The 18797-nt window shown below is 36.1% G+C and overlaps 1 protein-coding gene across 4 annotated transcripts; it reads left to right on the top strand.

Annotated features, from left to right (window-relative positions):
• Positions 1–1443: 1443 nt before the first annotated feature.
• LOC124179158 lies at positions 1444–18675 on the top strand. Of its 4 annotated transcripts, XM_046563317.1 has the most exons (9): positions 1445–9971; positions 10316–10963; positions 12144–12473; positions 12756–13266; positions 13387–13571; positions 15404–15551; positions 15660–15866; positions 16672–16787; positions 17548–18675. In XM_046563317.1, the coding sequence occupies exons 1-9, from the start codon at positions 1835–1837 to the stop codon at positions 17661–17663; spliced, it is 10398 nt and encodes a 3465-aa protein (XP_046419273.1). In that variant the 5' UTR covers positions 1445–1834; the 3' UTR covers positions 17664–18675. The 4 variants fall into 4 exon arrangements, 3 of the variants coding, with proteins under 3 accessions (XP_046419275.1, XP_046419273.1, XP_046419274.1); XM_046563318.1 differs by lacking the exon at positions 16672–16787; XR_006869968.1 differs by lacking the exons at positions 15660–15866; positions 16672–16787; positions 17548–18675 and adding an exon at positions 14228–14369 and having other exon boundaries at positions 1444–9971; positions 15404–15541.
• Positions 18676–18797: the final 122 nt, after the last annotated feature.

Raw genomic sequence — 18797 nt, 5'->3', positions numbered from 1 at the left:
GTAAATGCAGGTCGGTTACCGACCAGCAGTACTCGGCTGTGCTGAGCATTATAAAAACAGTGGATAATACAGAGCATATTTACCGTAGCGAAGTGCCATTGTAGTGGTCGAAATTGAACAAATCACAAACATTAAAGAATTATGTTATTGCACACTTCATACGCTTTAAATTTAAGGCAGAACGTTGTTTGCCAATATTCAATTTTGATAACGATGAGTGAATAATAACTAGTGTCTCATGTGATACTTACACACAGGGATAACAATTAGAGGACGGCTAATTTGCGGCCGAATCGGTTACGTTGGCAATAAAGGTGGTCTGAGGACTGAAGATTGCCAAAGCAGCTAGCATTTGTTTTGAAACGACTAAAGAGGTCGACGGGCGCGGGGATAATAGCAGTGCCATATTCCTACTAACTCTTGTGACATATTAACTTGGTTGGGAACAGTGGAAAATTTCGGTACTGAAGCGCCTAGTCCCATCCCTCACCGCGTGTTAAAGAGCTCCATTTGGCTGATTGTCTTCATCAGACCTTCAATCAACGTATAGTCTGATCTATTTTATATCTCTCCTGCAAATTTACCGTCATATTGCAAGCATTGGGCTTGAATTGGCACGACTCGATTTATTAAACGACGAAATCATTACCTATTTACCAGTGTAAATCGGCAGCCTTAGTTGGGACATTGCGTAATTTGAACAAGCATTGCTGGATTTGTTCCCAGCCCCAGTTCTGAACAGCTTCCTGATTTTGCCGCCGGAATACGCTACGAACCGGAACTTTGAAAAGGGCTAATGCCCTGCGGACACCTAACATGACAAATAAGATGGGATTCATGGGCAGCAATAAGCTCAGCAAAACCAAATAGCAGTTTAGTAACTTAGCTAGATGCTGCTAAAGGCGTGTTGGCACGGTGCTAGAAATCGGTCCGAGTTCTCGGACCGAGAAAAAGTTACCAGAACGCGTATCGTGTATACAGCAAACTCGGACGTAAATCGTGGATCGAGAAAGCGGATGAATAATGGGACGCGATCCATTTTTTCATCCGCGTTATCGATCCACGATTTACGTCCGAGTTTGGTGTATACACGATACGAGTTCTGGTTAACTTTTTCTCGGTCCGAGAACTCGGACCGATTTCTAGCACCGTGTCAACACGCCTTTAGCAGCATCTAAAAATGTTCGAACATCAATAAATTTCGCGATAGATCTTGCAGTTACCCCACTTACCACACAGGTGGGAGCATGTTTTCCGTTCGGTCTTTTTGGCATTACTGTAGGCTTTACTGTACGACGCTCTTTCACTCCTCAGGGTTCCGTTTCATCGGTTTATGACGCAAGCCGTACTGCCGTCTATTGTAAACGAGCCTCAACCATGAACGATGTAGGCACGTTAGGAGTGGCCACTGTCAGCGTGTGTTCAGCAAACAATCGTACAGTGCATTGCAGTGAAACGACGTATCTCTAAGCGTCAAGCGTCAAATAATGAGCAGTTAAATTTCGTACTGAGTTTACACTGGTCATTTATAAAATTGACATTGTTGAGTGAAAAATAAATGTTGAAGCATAAGAGATTCTCGTAAGAATAGGCAAAGTGATGTTTGGATCCAAGAAACTGCCAAATACTCTGGGCCTGAAATATGAAACCGTAAACTTTATTATTTGAAACTGAAAGTGTGGTTATATTTTTTTTTAGTAATGCGTACAAATAGTATCGAATAAAAAAAAAGGTTTTTACACATGAATTTAAAAAACTGAATAACTAACCTAATACTCAAAAAAACATGTATGGAAAACAAATGTAGCAGTTTGGTTATCCTGCAAGTTGAACGATGTCCGAGGATTCAAAAATGGGCCTCTTTGGCTCTAAAGATGATCATAAAGAATCAACGTCAGCTGACACCACCAAACAAGATTCAGCGGTCCGTTATGCCCCGTACTGTATAGACAGCGATTCTGAAACATACGATACAGAAGCACTGAGTATAATGGATATCAATGATATAATAGGTGTGCAAACAGAACAAGCGGTTGAGTCTACGCTGGAAAGTGAAATAGCTGCTCTTTCAGAAATTATTACTGACTGCAAGCGTGAAACAAGCTCTGCTGCAACTAATGAAGCCCCTGGAGAAAGTTCAGATATTAAATTTACTGAAGAACTTTTCACTCAACTGACATCACTGTCACCAGCTGAACAGCCAAGTTCAAGCCTCATCGAAGAAAGTTGTATAAAAGATTTGAGAGTGGATGAGCCGCCAGAAGAAAATATCGCCCATAGAAAAATTAGCAATAAGTCTGCTTCCGATGAAAACTCTCCAGATGTTATAAAAGCTGAAGATTTATCGTTCAAAAACATTTTAGAAGACAAAGTTGTTGTCGAAACGGATGTTCACGTTACTACTAAAACTGAAGATGTTACGCCAACTTTGGATGAACTAAGTAACGAGTGTGAACAAACAAAAGCAGAGCCCACACCGAAGACTGAGAATGCAGGTGCACCTTCACTCTGCTCCGCTACTCATGCTATAAACAAATTTGACGAAGATTTTCAAAATAACATATCTCGTATAAAGGAACAAAAAGCTAGCGACATCGACAGTATAAAATTTGATTGTGTAATTGAAACTGTAAACCCTGTGGGGGAGATTGTTAGCACACCTCTTCCTGAAATTGCAACAAAGCCATCAGAGATATCTTCACCTAGTATTCAAATAAATTTAAATGATGAAAAAAATGACAAGCATACAGACCCATTGGAATGTGATGATAATGTTGCAGTGCCTGTTGAAAATCCAGAGACTGATACCTGTACCATAGTGAAAAGTGAGGGTTGCGTTGCAAATACTGAATTAGAGAGCAAAATAGCCTCTGATGATTCCATGGATAAAAAGCTATCAGATGTACTTACAAATGTGGGAAGTATTTCTAAGAGTCTACAACTCATTGGGGAAGCTTACATTTCTGAAGACTCTCAGGAAACTGACGACAAAGATGAATTGCCTGCTATCACAGATGTTCGTCTTCCATCATCCGTTATAGAAGAACAAAAAACTATGCAAGTTATCGAGCCTGAGCAGGAAGTCAGCTCTAGAGATGTTTTAACAGAAACTTCGCACAACGAAACCGAACTGCGTGATTACTCCGATATACCAACAAGTACTTCTACAAAATTTACTACAATTGGTCAAGAATGTAAGTCATTGGACGACAAAGAAAATCCTGGTAACACGCATAAGATTTTGGCTGGTCTACAAGATAACACAAAAAACAATGATTTACATCAAATCATCGAATCACAAGTAATTGTGAATCTTATTGATGATTATGCTAATGAACAGGAAAAACGAGCAGAAACAAATGTGCATAGTCAGGAAAATACAGAGAAAAGTAGTCAGTTTTGCAAAATATCTTTATTGCCAGATTCAAGTATTATTGACGATACGAGTAATCCATTGCAAACGACTACTGCGTCGGTACAAGAATTGATCGACTCAGAAAAAAAACGTTTGCAAGAAACTCCATATGTGGAAGATAAGTCGTTGGAGTCTGAACTTGAAACAATTGAGGATCCGACAGGGAATAAGATCCTGAAGCTAGCAACAAGTAGCAGTCCAGATGGGGTTGAAAAGATTCCCATAGATGTTCAATTGATTGACGAAGCAGTGGAACCTTATGAAACTAATATCACATCATTGGACTCGAGTGCAAAGATAGTCCTGCCAATGGAAAACTTATCTGTACAAAATCCCAAACCAATCAAGGTGTCAGAGACGTCATCTACCATCATATCGACATATCCAGAGGTTGGATCAAAAAATGCAACACAAGTTGAATTGGAAATGAAGTTTGAACACACAGAAATTGAAAAAGAAATCATACTCCCTGAACCCACATCGGATAATAATAGCGAATTGAGTAGTTCGCAAAGTCTTGGAACATCGTTATCAAGTTCAGAACATTCACATACTGCTGATAATTTTGTCAAACATTTTTCTGAAACCTCCACTTCACCTGTAGAAGTTAGTCAAGATTTACATAGTGAAGATGACCAAAGTGTTGATGCTACGGCACCTGAAAAAACAGTCTTGACAAATGAAGAATGCAGGGAAATATTGGAAGTTGAAGAACTTCCAGAGACAATAGAAGAGAAAACAACAAAACAAGTGGTAGCTGATACGAAAATTTTTGAGGGTATTGCTCCAATCATACAATCTGTAGAGAACAAAGAAAAGGAATATGAAGATGAACCCAGTAGCACATCCAAGAACACTTCAAGCATTGAAGAAGACGGAGAAACAGTTGAGGTTGAACCATGTGCAACTGAAAAAGATGGTCAAATACAGCAAACATTGACGGAAAATACATCACCAATTACTCAAGAAAGCCAAATAGAGTTAAAAAATAACATATCGGCAACTGAGCATGACATATCAGTTGATTCGAACAAGGAGAAGCCAGAGGAAATAGAAGATTCGAATACAAACTTAACGCAGTCAGGAGATGAAAACTGTACAGAAATCAAAATTCCGTCATGTGATATTGTGGAAGCAAATGAGGTGCAAAAGTTACAATCATCCCAGGAATTTAGTCAAGCTGAAAAAACAAATTTTGTCGAAGCAAAAGTTGACGCTGTTATCTCACAGATAAATGAGGAAAACTTGATTTCACAAAGAGATTGTTCTCCAGAAGTGAAAAATTCTGATCTTCTTGATGCTAATTTAAAAGATAGTAAAGGTGACGTAGAGCCACAAGCTGGTTCTGAAATCATTGACATAGTAATGGAAAATGCACCAGACTCAAAAGTAGAAATATCTGAAGATATTAATGAATTAAACGTTGAAATATCAAACTTGGAGAGTGTTGACTGCAAAGGTGACTCCTATCAACCAGAGGTTACTGACGAATCACTCAACATCAGTCAGGTTGTCGAAGCAAAAACAGTGGATTCTACCATATCTATCTGTTCGAAAATTTGCCAAGATGATGTTCCAACAAAACAAGTCTATAAGGAATCTCATCAATCAGAAGAAACTGAATCAATCGCTGTATTGCCAATTGATACAGAAAATAAACAGATAAAAGATACATCTGACAAATATGAAGCAGAGATCGCAGAAATTGAAAATATTAAAGAGTCATGTAGTGAGATCGTTATTGCGAGCGTAGTATCACTTGCAGATTGGGAAAATGCCTCAGAAACTAGTACAATGCAGGATTGGCCTGAAATTGCCGGCTGCTCAGAATTAGGTCCTGAGCATAATAAATGTGAGAGCAAAGTAAATATTAAATCAAAAAAAGAACAAAGTGATAACTTGAATGTTCCTCAAATACAGCAGGAAGCAATTAATAGTTCTGAAACTTCATTAAGAGATGACGATGTACAGTGTCAAGAGTTATCTCCTACCATAACGCTTCAAAAACTGGACAGCCCTGAAATTCAGGGTGAAAAATCTCAGACTCAGTCTGAAGCTGAACTGATTATTAGTAAATCTGTGGATGCTCTTTCGAGTGATGAATTAGTTGAGGACTCAAGCCAAACACAATCCAAAGTTAACTTAATTTTAACAGAACATCCAGTAGATCAAATTTGTGACTCGCAAATTAGCATACAAGAAATACAAGCAATTGACAGCATATCTGAACTTTCAGAAAATGAGTCAAAATTATTAGAAAACGAACAGAAACTTGAAGAAGACTTAATTCCAACAAAACATATCAAGGCCAGCTATCCTGAGGTCACAACTGGTATTCCTTGCTCCATTGAAGATTCGAAATCAAATCAAATTTTGGACAGAAATCTACAAGGTATTGAATCTGAAGGAAATGTATTTAAGGTGATACCTGAATCTGTTTCAGATACCCTGCAGTCTACTGATTTAATAGAATATGAACAGAAGGTGAACGAAGATTTAAAATGTGAGCCTATTGAAGAATTGGATAAATTGACAGCAGTGGCTGATGAAATTTTGATTGATGAGTTAGCTGATTCTGTATTAAAAGATGACCTACAACCCTTGGAAAACTTCAACAATTTGGAAATATTACCCGATAGCAATTTATCTCCATCATCTATTGTGAGTTCTGATCCATTAAGAATCGAACAAGTAGAAACAGACGAATTTTCTGGAATAAAAGATCAATCTGTATCATTGCTAGAAGAAATGAACAAAACATGTTTCATTGAAGATTCGAGTCAAACATCAAGTGTATCACATGAAGCTAATTATATAACTGATGTTATCATAAGTTCAACAAACATTGAAAATATACAGCTCGCAGATAATATACAAGAAAGGAATGATGAAAATATTAATGCTGATGAGTTCAAAGAAGACAACGGACAAGAGCTAAAAGCTAGTAACAGTTCCATTCCCAAAGATATTTCATCTGTCGATCAAAGTATGGCAAGTATAAGTGGAGCATGTAAAACAAAAGATGAAGAAAATCTGAATGTAGACAAAGGTATTGAAATAAGTTTACCATTGAAACAAGAAGAGGAAAAATTGATTGAATGTGCAGTGCTACGAGCATGTGATGTCAAAATTGATCTACCAGACGAGGTATTGTTTGATACTGACGATGCAGCAGAATCTGAAGTTCTTTGCCATACGTCAGAAGACAATGTTGATACCTCACAACAAAGTTCAGAAATTTCTGAATTAGAATGTGCTGTAAAATTCTTACAAGAATCTGAGGAGCAAACAATAGATTCTCCACTACTCTTGTCACCTAAAATAACTGAAGACATTGTAGAAGAGAATTCGGAACAGAATAAGTCTTGTGTGTTTTTGTCAGAAACAGAAGTTTGTCAGGGTACTTTGGAACTACCTGTAGAATTGGAACAAATTAAGCCAAATTCAATAGCTATATCAGAAGCAGAAATTATTTCTGAGGCAGCCAAGTTGGAAAATGAACGCAAGTTGAAAATAGCTGCAGAATTGAGTAAAACTTCGGAAAGTACTTTGAAATTGGATGTTACTGAAAATCTTGTATCAGAAAATAATTCAGAGATGCTGAAAAATCTTCTGACAGTAGCGGAGACCCCCAGTTGGAGCGACAGATCAGGTGAAAGTCTTGCATCGACTTCGGAAAAATTTGCTGATTGCCAAATCCTGGAATTACCGGAAAATAATATTAGAAGATCGGAGAAGATGCCTAAGATTTCAATTCTAGAAGAGAGATTGAAAGTACCACCCAAAATAGAAATACCATCTAACGAAATAACTCCGAGAATATTAGATACACCTACAACTCCGAAAACAAGTTTGCTTATTCAAAGGGATTCAAAGGTAGACTCTAAAAGTATGTATCAAAAAATGCTTGAATCTCCAATAGGTGGAGACAAAAACGAGCCGAGAATTGCAGACACTCCAAGAAAAGATTCTGAGAAACATGATTTCGAAAATGTTGGTTCCCCACGAATAATTTTGAAAATAGCAAAGTCTGCTATCGCTGATTGCAGTGAGCCGAGATCACCCAAAAGTCCCAAGATACGATCAGCAGCAAACTCTCCGAACCCAGAAGATAGCCCTGGTCAAAAATTGGGTAAAATTAAGTTGAAATTATCAAAAGGTGGTCATCCTTCGATAATTTCTAATGATAATTATGATGAGAGTACACAGCGTCACACGGATGCAATGCTATCCCCATCTCATATTGGTATGAAAATTAAATTATCGAAATCAGGCGATGCTTCAATCATTCAACCTGATAAATATGACTTAACTGACGAGGTTAAAGAAAGTAAACACAAGTTTGATGAGGTTTTACCAAAACGAATTGAGTCCTCACTGGGTATGAAAATAAAACTTTCGAAAACTGGGGGTCCATCTATAGTACAGCATGAATCAAAAGAATTGACCCCCAAACGTAACAAAGAAAAAATTGATAGTGGACAAGATGTTCCAAAAAGAACAGATTCTCCAATAGGAATGAAAATCAAATTGTCTAAAAGTGGCGATGCCTCGATAGTACAACCAGAGAAACAAGAAGTTTCAGATGAATGCGTGTATAGAGACAAATGTGAAACTCAAACTGAGATTCCAAAACGAACAGAATCTCCAATTGGTATGAAAATCAAATTATCGAAGAGCGGTGATGCATCTATAATATCGACAGAAAGTTGCGAGGAATCGAAAGATTCTTCATCAAAATCCAGAGATAAATTGAGTTCTAATCAAGATCATCCAAAACGAACGGATTCCCCTCTGGGGATGAAATTTAAACTTTCGAAGTCTGGGGGAGCCTCTATTATACAACCAGAAAAATCTGAAACAGCGGAAGAATTCAAAGAAGCCAGAGACGAAATAGAAAATATTGCAGCTATAACAAGGCGGGTCGAATCTCCGATTGGTATGAAAATCAAATTATCAAAAACTGGAGATGCATCAATCATTCATCCCGATAAACAAGAATCTGACGAGAATAAAGAACTAATAGCAACGAAATATAGAGAGAAATCGGAGGTACAGGAAATCCAGAAACGAACAGACTCTCCTATTGGAATGAGAATTAAAGTAACGAAAAGTGGCGAAGCTACTGTAATGCCTTTAGAAATTCCACAAGAGTATCAAGAATCGTCACTGCCGGATGCTGAGATCTACGAAACGGCGTATGAAGTTACAAAACCAAATGAATCTCCCATAGGCATGAAAATCAAATTATCGAAGTCTGGTGATGCATCGATCATACACCCAGAAAAACAAGAATTTCTCAACGAACCTAAGGATAATGTCGCGGGCCGAGTACATCCGTCAATTTGCCAAGAAGGATCTAAGTCCTTGGAGTCTCCACTTGGAATGAAGATCAAGTTATCAAAAACTGGAGATGCTTCTATAATACATTCTGAAGTTTCTCCAGAGTCCAAGGAGGCCCACCTAAAACGTGCAGAAAAATATCATACTTCGCTAGAAGGTCCCAAAAGAACAGAATCTCCTCTCGGGATGAAAATAAAATTATCCAAAACAGGAGATGCATCTATAATAGAGCCTGACAAAAAAGAAAAAACCGCAATGAAGCAGAAAGAAAAATTGTCAAACATTCACGAAGTTTCACAAAAGCGCAAGGAAATGGAGTTTCCAATAGAAATGAAGATTAAATTGTCAAAGACAGGGCATCCTACCATAATTGCTAATGAAAAACAAGATTCTTTCGGCGAAATGCCTTCAAAAAGTCAAGATCATTCCGAAAGTATTCCAGGCACACATTACAAGCGTACAGAACCAACATCTCCCACTAAGGATTCTCAGATGAGGATTTTTAAAACTGGTCATTCAAGCATCATACACGGTAATCGGTCTGAATTGACAATTGAACCGATTCAAATGCTTCATAAAAAAGTAGACAATGTCATGGAAGTTCCATCAAAATGTCAAGATGTTACTATTTCCTCGGTGGATGTAAAAAAAAGTAAACTAGAAGCTAAATTGTCGCATAGATTACCTGAAGTTACAATTCAACCAGTTATGTCTGGAGAACAAAAGCAGATGATGTTAGACAAAAAAACGAGTGCAATTAGCCGACAACAAATGAGTGTGATTAATCAAGAAATAAGTATCACTCATGTTTCATCTCCTAAACCCACTGATCTATCAATGAGTGGAAAATTGAAAGAGATCTTACGCAAAAGTGCAGCTAGCTCTCCGCCGAATTCGGATTGTGAAATTATTGAGCATCGGCCAGAGTTAATTATTGTTAATGAAAACTCCAATTCAAGTCAGGATGTTATGATAATAGAAGAAGTCAAGGTAGCGGCACAAGAAGTCAAGGTACCTAGAAAACGAGGCAGACCGAAAAGATCAACGTTACCACCTGGGCAACCACTGATGCGACAAATTATTCCACAAGACCCATTGGCTTTAGACAATATGCCACATCCACTTGGAATTGACCATAGAGAGAGCGACCGTCCGAAACGAACTTGCAGGAGTCAAAAGAGTTATGCTCCGCCAAAAAGAGGTAGAGGAAGAGGTTTGTACAATTTCTCATTGAGCTTATACATGGCATATTATTTATGAATGATAGATTCCTATGCGAATGAATATATGTTTCATAACTAACAAAAGTCTAATCAATCACGTCAGATACTTACAAGAAATTAATCATTAACCTTTAGAAGGCCGGCATTTTTCCTGTGGAATTTGATATTTTTTAGAGGTGTGATTTACGTATATTAATAGTCAACACATCTAGTAGAGTTTCCAAGTTACCTGCTGACTCCTAAAAGAGTGTAATTCAGCAATCAAATTGCAGATGTTATAGCGAAGTGATATTTGCTATGGATTTCTGTGATCAAAGTTTGTTTTTCAATCTAGGAAGAGGAAAGCGAAAAATGGACAGAATAGATTGTGCTATTGGGAAAATACCTCGACTGGAGGATCCGTTAACTGAAATTGAAAGATCAACAATGAGCTTAATAGACCCGTTTCAGCAAAGAGTTATTCCAGCAGTTATGGCACAGACATCGGAACTATACAGAGCTTTGAAACAGAGTCCAACAGATCGCAAGAGATTATTATCCGAAACGATAGTAAAGCAAGGCTTTTCAGAGCCACAGAAAAAACTAAGACTTCAAACCGAAGCTGTGAAACAATTATCTGCGGTGTTGCCTCTGGAACCTATACCTCAAGCACGCATGATGGTTCAATCAAATGTCAATACATCAGATTCAACAGCTGTCATGATATCTGAAATATTGCAGCGCTCCGAGACCATTACCGCAGAGCTGAATACTGATCAGTTAATTGAGGGACCAAAATCTGCCATTCACGAAAGCAAAAACATTATTGTAGACATGACAACAACTGAGCATCAAAATTGGTTAACACCTTCGATAAAACTACCCGAAACAAGTAGCAAAAGTGAAGCAATTTCAATAGTACAGGTGATGGATGAAGAAACCCGAATGAGTGCAGAGTCCAATTCGCGATCGCAAACACCAGCTAGAAACATCTCCATACCTGGTAAAACTTTCATCGTATATTCTTATTAAAAAATTCGAGACTTTATAATAATAATAATAAGATTCTCAATCCAGTCAAGTTTTGTAGATGATTTCAATTAATTTTGCTTTGAATCTTTACTCGTATATATGACAAAAGCAAATCTTTTATGAATTGTGAGATTGTGGTATAAATACTATAGAATGGTGTTAAATTTGGTAATTTCTCAACAATGTTATTGTAATACTTATCAATATTTTTTTTCATTATACATTATCGTGATTCTTTTTATTTTTATTGTTTATGATAAACAACTTAAATGCGTATTTACATTACATTTCATTTAATCTGGCAACATTCAGAGACTCGCAAAATGATTAGTTTCACAATTTTCCTAGTGTGTTTTCATCGCTTTGTATCTATTTGAAGATTATAAATATTAAAAAAACCTAACTTTAACATATTTCGGGTTGTGTTGCATTTGTTGGAATCTGTTTTGACAATGTGATTCGTTAAGAGTCATTAAAAGTACCCGGTCTCTAAAATATAAATGTGGTAGTGTACCTCCGACCGGGATATCTAAAAATAGAGCATTTTCTCGTGTCTTATTTCTATATTCCCGAATATAAAATAGCCGTCATGGAGTGTTTTGACAAGGTTAAAAATTATTCACAGACGTAAAGTAATTATCATGCACATTTTTAAAAATAAATTCACAAATAATACATTGCCATACGTGCACTCAAATGATACTTTGAGAATGTGAGTGCAGACCGTAATACGTAAAATTATTTGTAACTTATTTCAATTAGAATTTATGCATTTAGATGAATCGACAGATCTCTCTAAAAATTTGTAACTAATGTTTATTAGATTTGGAATTCCAAATGAAAATACGAGCGGTAATAAATGGATACAGGCTGAAAATACTATTATACTATCATCTGTAAAAATAATATTATTTTATTGATTGGAATAATTGTTATTTCTAGAAAAATCGGGCTATTTTTTATGATCTTTAAACAAATTTACACATCGAGATACACTACAGTTATGGTCAAATAAAAGTGGAGCTTAATGCCACAAATATCGTTTCCTCGTACTCAATATAACTGTAAATCAGTACTTTGAATGCTATATTGTTTGCTCAACTATTGACATTTTACTACCGAAATAATTTAAAGTAAATATTGTGTTATAGTTGTAGAAACTGTAATCAATGAGGAATCTCAAGGCAGCGTGCTGAGCACTGCCACTACAGAATCTGAAAAAGTTAAAGTGAAGAATCGAAGAATGGAAATAAACTTTGATCCTGACGAAGGACCGTTTACTGTTGACAAAATTGCTGAATATGAATGGCCTCTTGATAAAAAAGGAGAAACATTTATGATACAGGAACAAATTTCACAATACTTGGGAGTGAAGTCATTTAAACGAAAGTACCCGGATTTGAAGCGTAGAATGGTAGAAATGGAGGAAAGAAATTACCTCAGAGAAAATTGTTTAGTGAGTGAAGCTATGTGCGATATGGGTAAGTTTGAACCTAATTTTGCTGAAATATTTTTAAACAGTACGGATAAACGATAAAAATGTATATAACCACTACCTTTTCGTAACAGACTTTGACCAATAACTTTTCAGGTTTCAATATTAATAGTGAAATTACTTATCAATTTTTACATCCCTTATTATGCATATTCAATTGTATCTGCGCGTATTATCTCCTGTCCTTATGCCTGAGAAAACATGTTTTCATTATTTAACTACTCATATCAGCTGAGGTTTTAATCAGATCATCTCCGTTCATATTTAGGACTCACAGCAATATGCAGTACGGAAGTGTTAGATGTCATGTGCAGCGATTTTCCAGATCAGTATGAAGAGTACCGTAAGCATATGCGAGAAAAACAAGCTAAAGAACATTCAAAGAAGCAAAAAGAACTAACAGCTGCTGCAAATGCGGAACGAAATCGCATAGATCTTGCAGAAATGGCTGTACAGTCAGCGTTATCTTGGAACGTTAATTTCAATAAAGCTCGAAAAGAGTCTAGAAAGTATAGCTTAGATTTACAAAGTTTCACCATCCACGTACCTAAAAAACAACAAAAAGTTGACACGGAACGTAAAGTTAGTAACTATCCTGTGGCTCTGATACCTGGACAATACACAGATTATTATAGAGAATATACACCTGCTGAATTGAGGTATTACCCATTGAATACTGTTCTTTATGGTCCGATGAAACCTAATGAACGTAAGTTTGACAGTCAATCTGAGGGATCACAGAGTGACAGCGATAGCGATTCATCCTCTGATGACTCTAGGTGCGTAAAGAATTAGAAGAATTTCGTGCCATGTAGTGGTTAGCAAAATGACTTTTATTAAGTTATTTTAAGTGAATACTACTGAAGACCGACGATTCGTATTAATTAGATCCTTTTCAGCTCATCATCTAGCGAAGGAACGCAGGACACAGAAGAATCCCAATCGACGATCGATGAAGTTGATATGGAGTTGGGCGCCCACAAGGAAGATAACAAAAACTTAAAGTGTAAAATGTGTTTAAAACACTTAAACAAACATGGAAAGGCTGAAGTACTAATACAGTGTGGTACTTGTAATGGAAATGGTACGTGAAAAATTATATAGTCATCAGAAATGAAAGGATCCAGATTTACTGTCGACTTAAAAAATTTGATTGCACAAGTTTATGAAGAAGACTTAGCAATTTCATTTGGCATTATTGAACATATTATTCTACGATATTAGATCACACGTTGAGTAGAGTAATTGTTCCTAATGGTGGGATTTCGTTTCATTGGAAACATAATATGCAATGTGTGACTGGTTTATTACCGTGAAAAGTGGAAAATAGAATTATTTAAAAAATATTAGACTTAGGATACTATAATTTAGAAGTGATGTAGTATATTACATAAATTTATTGAGTTGAATAAAACTTGGCAATTTGATTTTTTTTTTCATATTTTCTATAAGCTATATAAAAAAAATTAAATGACCTCATCATTAACTTTATAGATTCAAATTAACACCATGTACATGTGGTAGCATACGACAGATATTACATACTGTAATGATCTAACTAATTTTTCTATATTGCTACTGTAACATGACACTGTCATGAAATTGGAAATGTATGTGAGGTGAATTGTGATGTCGTAGAAGTAGTTAGATTTGCTATGGTTCAGTGTGACTTTGTATTTGACTTAATTTGAATACAACTACAGATTATTTATAGCAATGTTTACAAAGAATATTTGTTAGGCAAGAAATGCCTAAAAGGTCCACGATCCTTTTACTGATATACCGAAGATTTCAATTTCCTCAGCCCAGGTGACTGCATCTTTGAACAATATTTGATTCATACTGATTCTTCGTTTTGAGGACAAAAAATATTGTCGCCAGGGTAAGTTTACCCACTCAGTTGACTCACCTGATAAATTCTGGAAATTGAGCTAACTAATTTGTAAATCTTTTTTCCAAGTCGCGTGATTCACAAAAACTGGTGTACAGTTTCAGAGGTCCAACACTTAACCAGAGTTTGCTTGCTACTACTTACATTGCATGCAAACACGATGTTTTACGTTTGTATGGAATCCACATGAACGAAAAGGATCTTCTCAAACTTTTGTGTGTAGATGTTTTGATCTAACGATATGTCACTTTGTTCTTTTTTCTTACTCTCTCCATTGTGAATGCCAGAAAATTAATGTTTTTCAAATATGAATTTTTCTATCAACTGCTGTGATGCTTGAAGTAATTTTGTATCCATATTATCAATAACTGATTATATTCCACCACCGAAATACGTCAGCAACGGTTATAAAACAATTATAAGAGAAATCAGATAGATGAATAGTAGTTACATTTTGTCATTGCTAGAATCGAGTATTGGGATAAATCTTTATATTACACAAAGTACTTACTGTTAGTCCATCTTCTATCTATTCTGTCTATTGGCCAACTGTATTTGTGAATACTGTCTGTTATATACTATTGGGATTTGATCTGGTCATACTTGTGATATTGATGTTCTTTGCTGTAAAAATGATTGAAGTATGTCTGCAGAGAAGGTACACATCGTATTCTCATAGGCTAGAACTAATGACATTAGGTATGAAATTACAGAATCATAACTATTACTCATCTAAATAGTCATTTCGTTTCAAGGGCACCTTCGAGTTCATGAAATTTGATATGATAATTATTTGAAAGTATATGAATTAAAAAATGATATCAATTTTCTTTTCTATATTTTTTATATTTAATCCTACGTATTATGTAACTTCTTTATCCACCGCATAGTTGAGGGTTTGGTCATGTCATTAAATTTATAGAGTCGTATCGAGTTAACTGCAAATTCAGTTTTTAAGACTGTCTAGATATCATTGTATCTGATTATAGTTTTGAATGCGAAATGGTTTTTTCTGTCATTTACAGTTCACCCATCGTGTATTGACTTGACACTAGATATGGTGCCTCACATTCAAGGGTACTCCTGGCAGTGTACAGATTGCAAGACATGTGATCAATGCCATAATCCTGCAGATGAAGATAAAATGCTCTTCTGTGACATGTGCGATCGAGGGTAAATAGTTTCACTTTATTTTTAAACAGGGTTTAATTTTAGTAAACTCAAGAATGTGGTCATCCTTGAATTAACTCATTTGAACGAGTGTCTACATTCAAATTACAGATATCATATTTATTGTGTGGGTCTGAGGCGAGTACCGCAAGGGCGATGGCATTGTCGAGAATGTGCTGTTTGTGCAAGCTGTGGACTGCGAACACCTGGAGGAGCAAATTCAGACAGGAATAGCGTTGCACAATGGCAACACGAATACAAAAAAGGCGAGAGAAACACACGTGTCTATGTTTCCACACTATGCGTTCCATGCTCAAAGTAAGTTGAAACAACTTTGCAGATATATATTTTATAGACTTCTAAAGCATAGGTGTAACAATAGGTAAAACTATACAATTTAAAAATTGCTTATAGCTCTCTGTGGCCTGAGCTTAAACTCTAGAATTAATATCCATTCTCTTTGAATGAGAGTATCAGTAAAATATTTACGATTCTGTTCTAGTACAGTTATTCATGTTCTATTTTGGTACATCATTTATGAATTAATATCCATTCTCTTTGAATGAGAGTATCGAAACAGTACTGAATTATACCGTAACAATCAAACATAAACAATTATAATGTATCATCAAAGTATTTACGATTCGATTCTGGTACAGTTATTTATGTCAATAACATATGGTTTGGAATGTTTTTGAAATTCAATGTGCGTAGACTGATAGAGGTTGATATTTTCCCATTCTTTTGTTGTAAATTTGAAACTCGGTTCTATTTATTCACTGCTATTTTTAAAAACCTCTTCAGTTGGTTAAAATAACAATTGTAATTTATAATTTACATCAAATATCGTGTATTAATTGTCCAGATACTTCTCTCATGATCATTAACTTTCAATGCAATGTAAAGAAACTTTCTGTCATATGCCAATGAACCACTCGATTATTTGCTCAGTCTTTGGCATCTGTTTGCTGTGCAATTACTAACACATTTAAAAAACAAATTTTTGCACTGCTGCTGATTATCGAAATGTTTTTGCTTTACTACTTATTCTGATAATAATTAAACATTGATCGATGTATCGTTTTGACTTCACTAACTACTTAAATATTTGTGCGTTAACAAGGCTGTGGCGAAAAGGCCGTTACTGCCCACATTGCAGCCGCTGTCACAGCGCCCAACGACTCGACCTGGAACCGAATCTAGTCCATTGCGGCGCGTGTGACAAATATCTGCACTTAGGTACTGAAACGAATCTTCATTAAATTTAAGCTTTTTCATTATTCATCAACACTGGTGATTGTTTTTCATGAAATGATCTATATTATACATCAGAATATAATGTAGAGTATATCATTGACCGTTATGCCCAAAAGTCTATCCAATCCTTAGCGATTTATCGTAACATAATATAACTACACTGGATTAATAACAAAAAATTATTAGCTAAAAACATTGATTAATGAGTCTCCTATTGTAATTAAGATGATTATGAAAAAGCTTATGACATGTGCCACGAAACAAAGCCTGTGTTGTGATGTAATAGTAGATGTGTGTCTTCGCGTGTTTATGCATGTGGAATGCCAGAAACCTTTAACATGTGCTGTCAAGATTTAGCTGATCAGTTTGTGTTTTATGATATGCAATATATTTTGTCAAATAGAGCTATAATAATACAGGAAGAGTATTATACGTGTCAATACCTTGTGATGTTGTCTGCTACATAGAAATTGCCCATATACCATCTTCTGAGGATCTCCTAATATTTCAAAAAATTTTATTGTCCAATATATGTAAATGTGACAGAAAAATATTCGTGAAAGATATATTACATCTAGGTGTTGTGTGTGAGTATGTAAACAGTGCGTTTAGTAGGTAGACAACGCTCAAGAATCATAGATACTAATTTGTTTGCAAATACAGAAGATTCTGTAAATTTTCAGTTACATTATCATTGCACTTGATAATGTAGTTTCTAATTGACGGCATAATTCTATTTCAGGATGCGTGGAAATCAAGTATGGAACAATTGACAGAAAAAATTATATTTGCGAATGCTGCAGTACACCTACTCAACAATCGACGAGGTCCTTAATATCAAAAAGTTTCAAGACATAAGTTATACGTAAAGTATTGAAACATTTTGAAGTAATTACATGTGTAAGAAAGACTGTTAACTCTATTACGATAATACTTTTTCCTTCTGTTTTAAAGTGTTGTAGTGAAATAAGACTTGGTCCATACTTTATATCAAAAATTTCTTGCCTATGATTGCTCTTCGCTGATTTGTAATCAGTTTATAATACGATGCTAGTAAACTACCAACACACGATTAAACAATACAAATCTATTCAATTTGCGTTCGTCGACGGTTCATTTGTAAGCATATAGAGTTTGATATTCGCCAATGCGTTCATGATCATGGTATACGGACGCGTTATCGGTGAAATCATCTTATCAGTTTCAGTCCTATATTCATACATTGAGAAAAGATAAGGGCTTGCGATTTTTCTTGTACTTCCCATTTATTTTATATATATTATATTTGACGAAAAGTCGTCAGAGAGGTCAAATTTACGCCTATCGCCGCGTTCTGCCGCAATTGCTTAAACATCTGACCACGTTGCGCGAAGCTCCCACGGTGTTTCCAACTGGCCGTCGAGACTCGATTTCGAGCGCCGCGCGGCATCGGTCGCTTCTGAGCAACCGAAGCAAAACCACGGCCATCAGTCCAGAATTCAGATCGCGTTGGTCACGTTGTTTCAATATATTTCCACCATACTCATTTGTGAATAATCCACGAAGGACTGCGCGTGGTCCAGAGAAAAAATAACTTACTGAAATAAAAACATCCGACGAACATCGACGGTGAGTGCCCCGAAGCAGAATTGAACCGCAGGAAGATGGATCGAGGTGACCTCCCTACATAAAAAATACGACAGATCTCTGTCGGATTCGACACAGATCCGCTACAAAATCCGGTGTTATCCTCCACACGAGAGACAAGGGTAGAAGATTGTGAACGGATCCTAGTCGGTTTTGTCGTAAATGAACTCGGTTTGCGGCTTGATGACCAAAATTTTATTTCGGAACGTGTCCGGTTTCTATTCCCGCGTCCCGATGAACCTCAATTATAACCAAAATGCATAAGCTGAAAATGTCAGGTCAGGTCACACATGTTATGGAAACATAGAGAACATTTATATTTTATATTATTTAGAATATGTATACATTTCAAATCATTCTTCATGT

Source organism: Neodiprion fabricii, chromosome 3 (genome assembly GCF_021155785.1).
Source record: "Neodiprion fabricii isolate iyNeoFabr1 chromosome 3, iyNeoFabr1.1, whole genome shotgun sequence".
NCBI lineage: Eukaryota > Metazoa > Arthropoda > Insecta > Hymenoptera > Diprionidae > Neodiprion > Neodiprion fabricii.
Note: the sequence above shows the minus strand (reverse complement) of the source record. Positions and strands in the feature narration are given on the sequence as shown.

Excerpts from the sequence above, each read along its gene's own strand:
- LOC124179158 (XM_046563317.1), top strand. The coding sequence starts at position 1,835 with ATGTCCGAGGATTCAAAAATGGGCCTCTTTGGCTCTAAAGATGATCAT. Across the intron at positions 9,972-10,315 it reads AAAAAGAGGTAGAGGAAGAG|GAAGAGGAAAGCGAAAAATG; the intron begins GTTTGTACAATT and ends TTTTCAATCTAG. Across the intron at positions 13,267-13,386 it reads TCATCCTCTGATGACTCTAG|CTCATCATCTAGCGAAGGAA; the intron begins GTGCGTAAAGAA and ends GATCCTTTTCAG.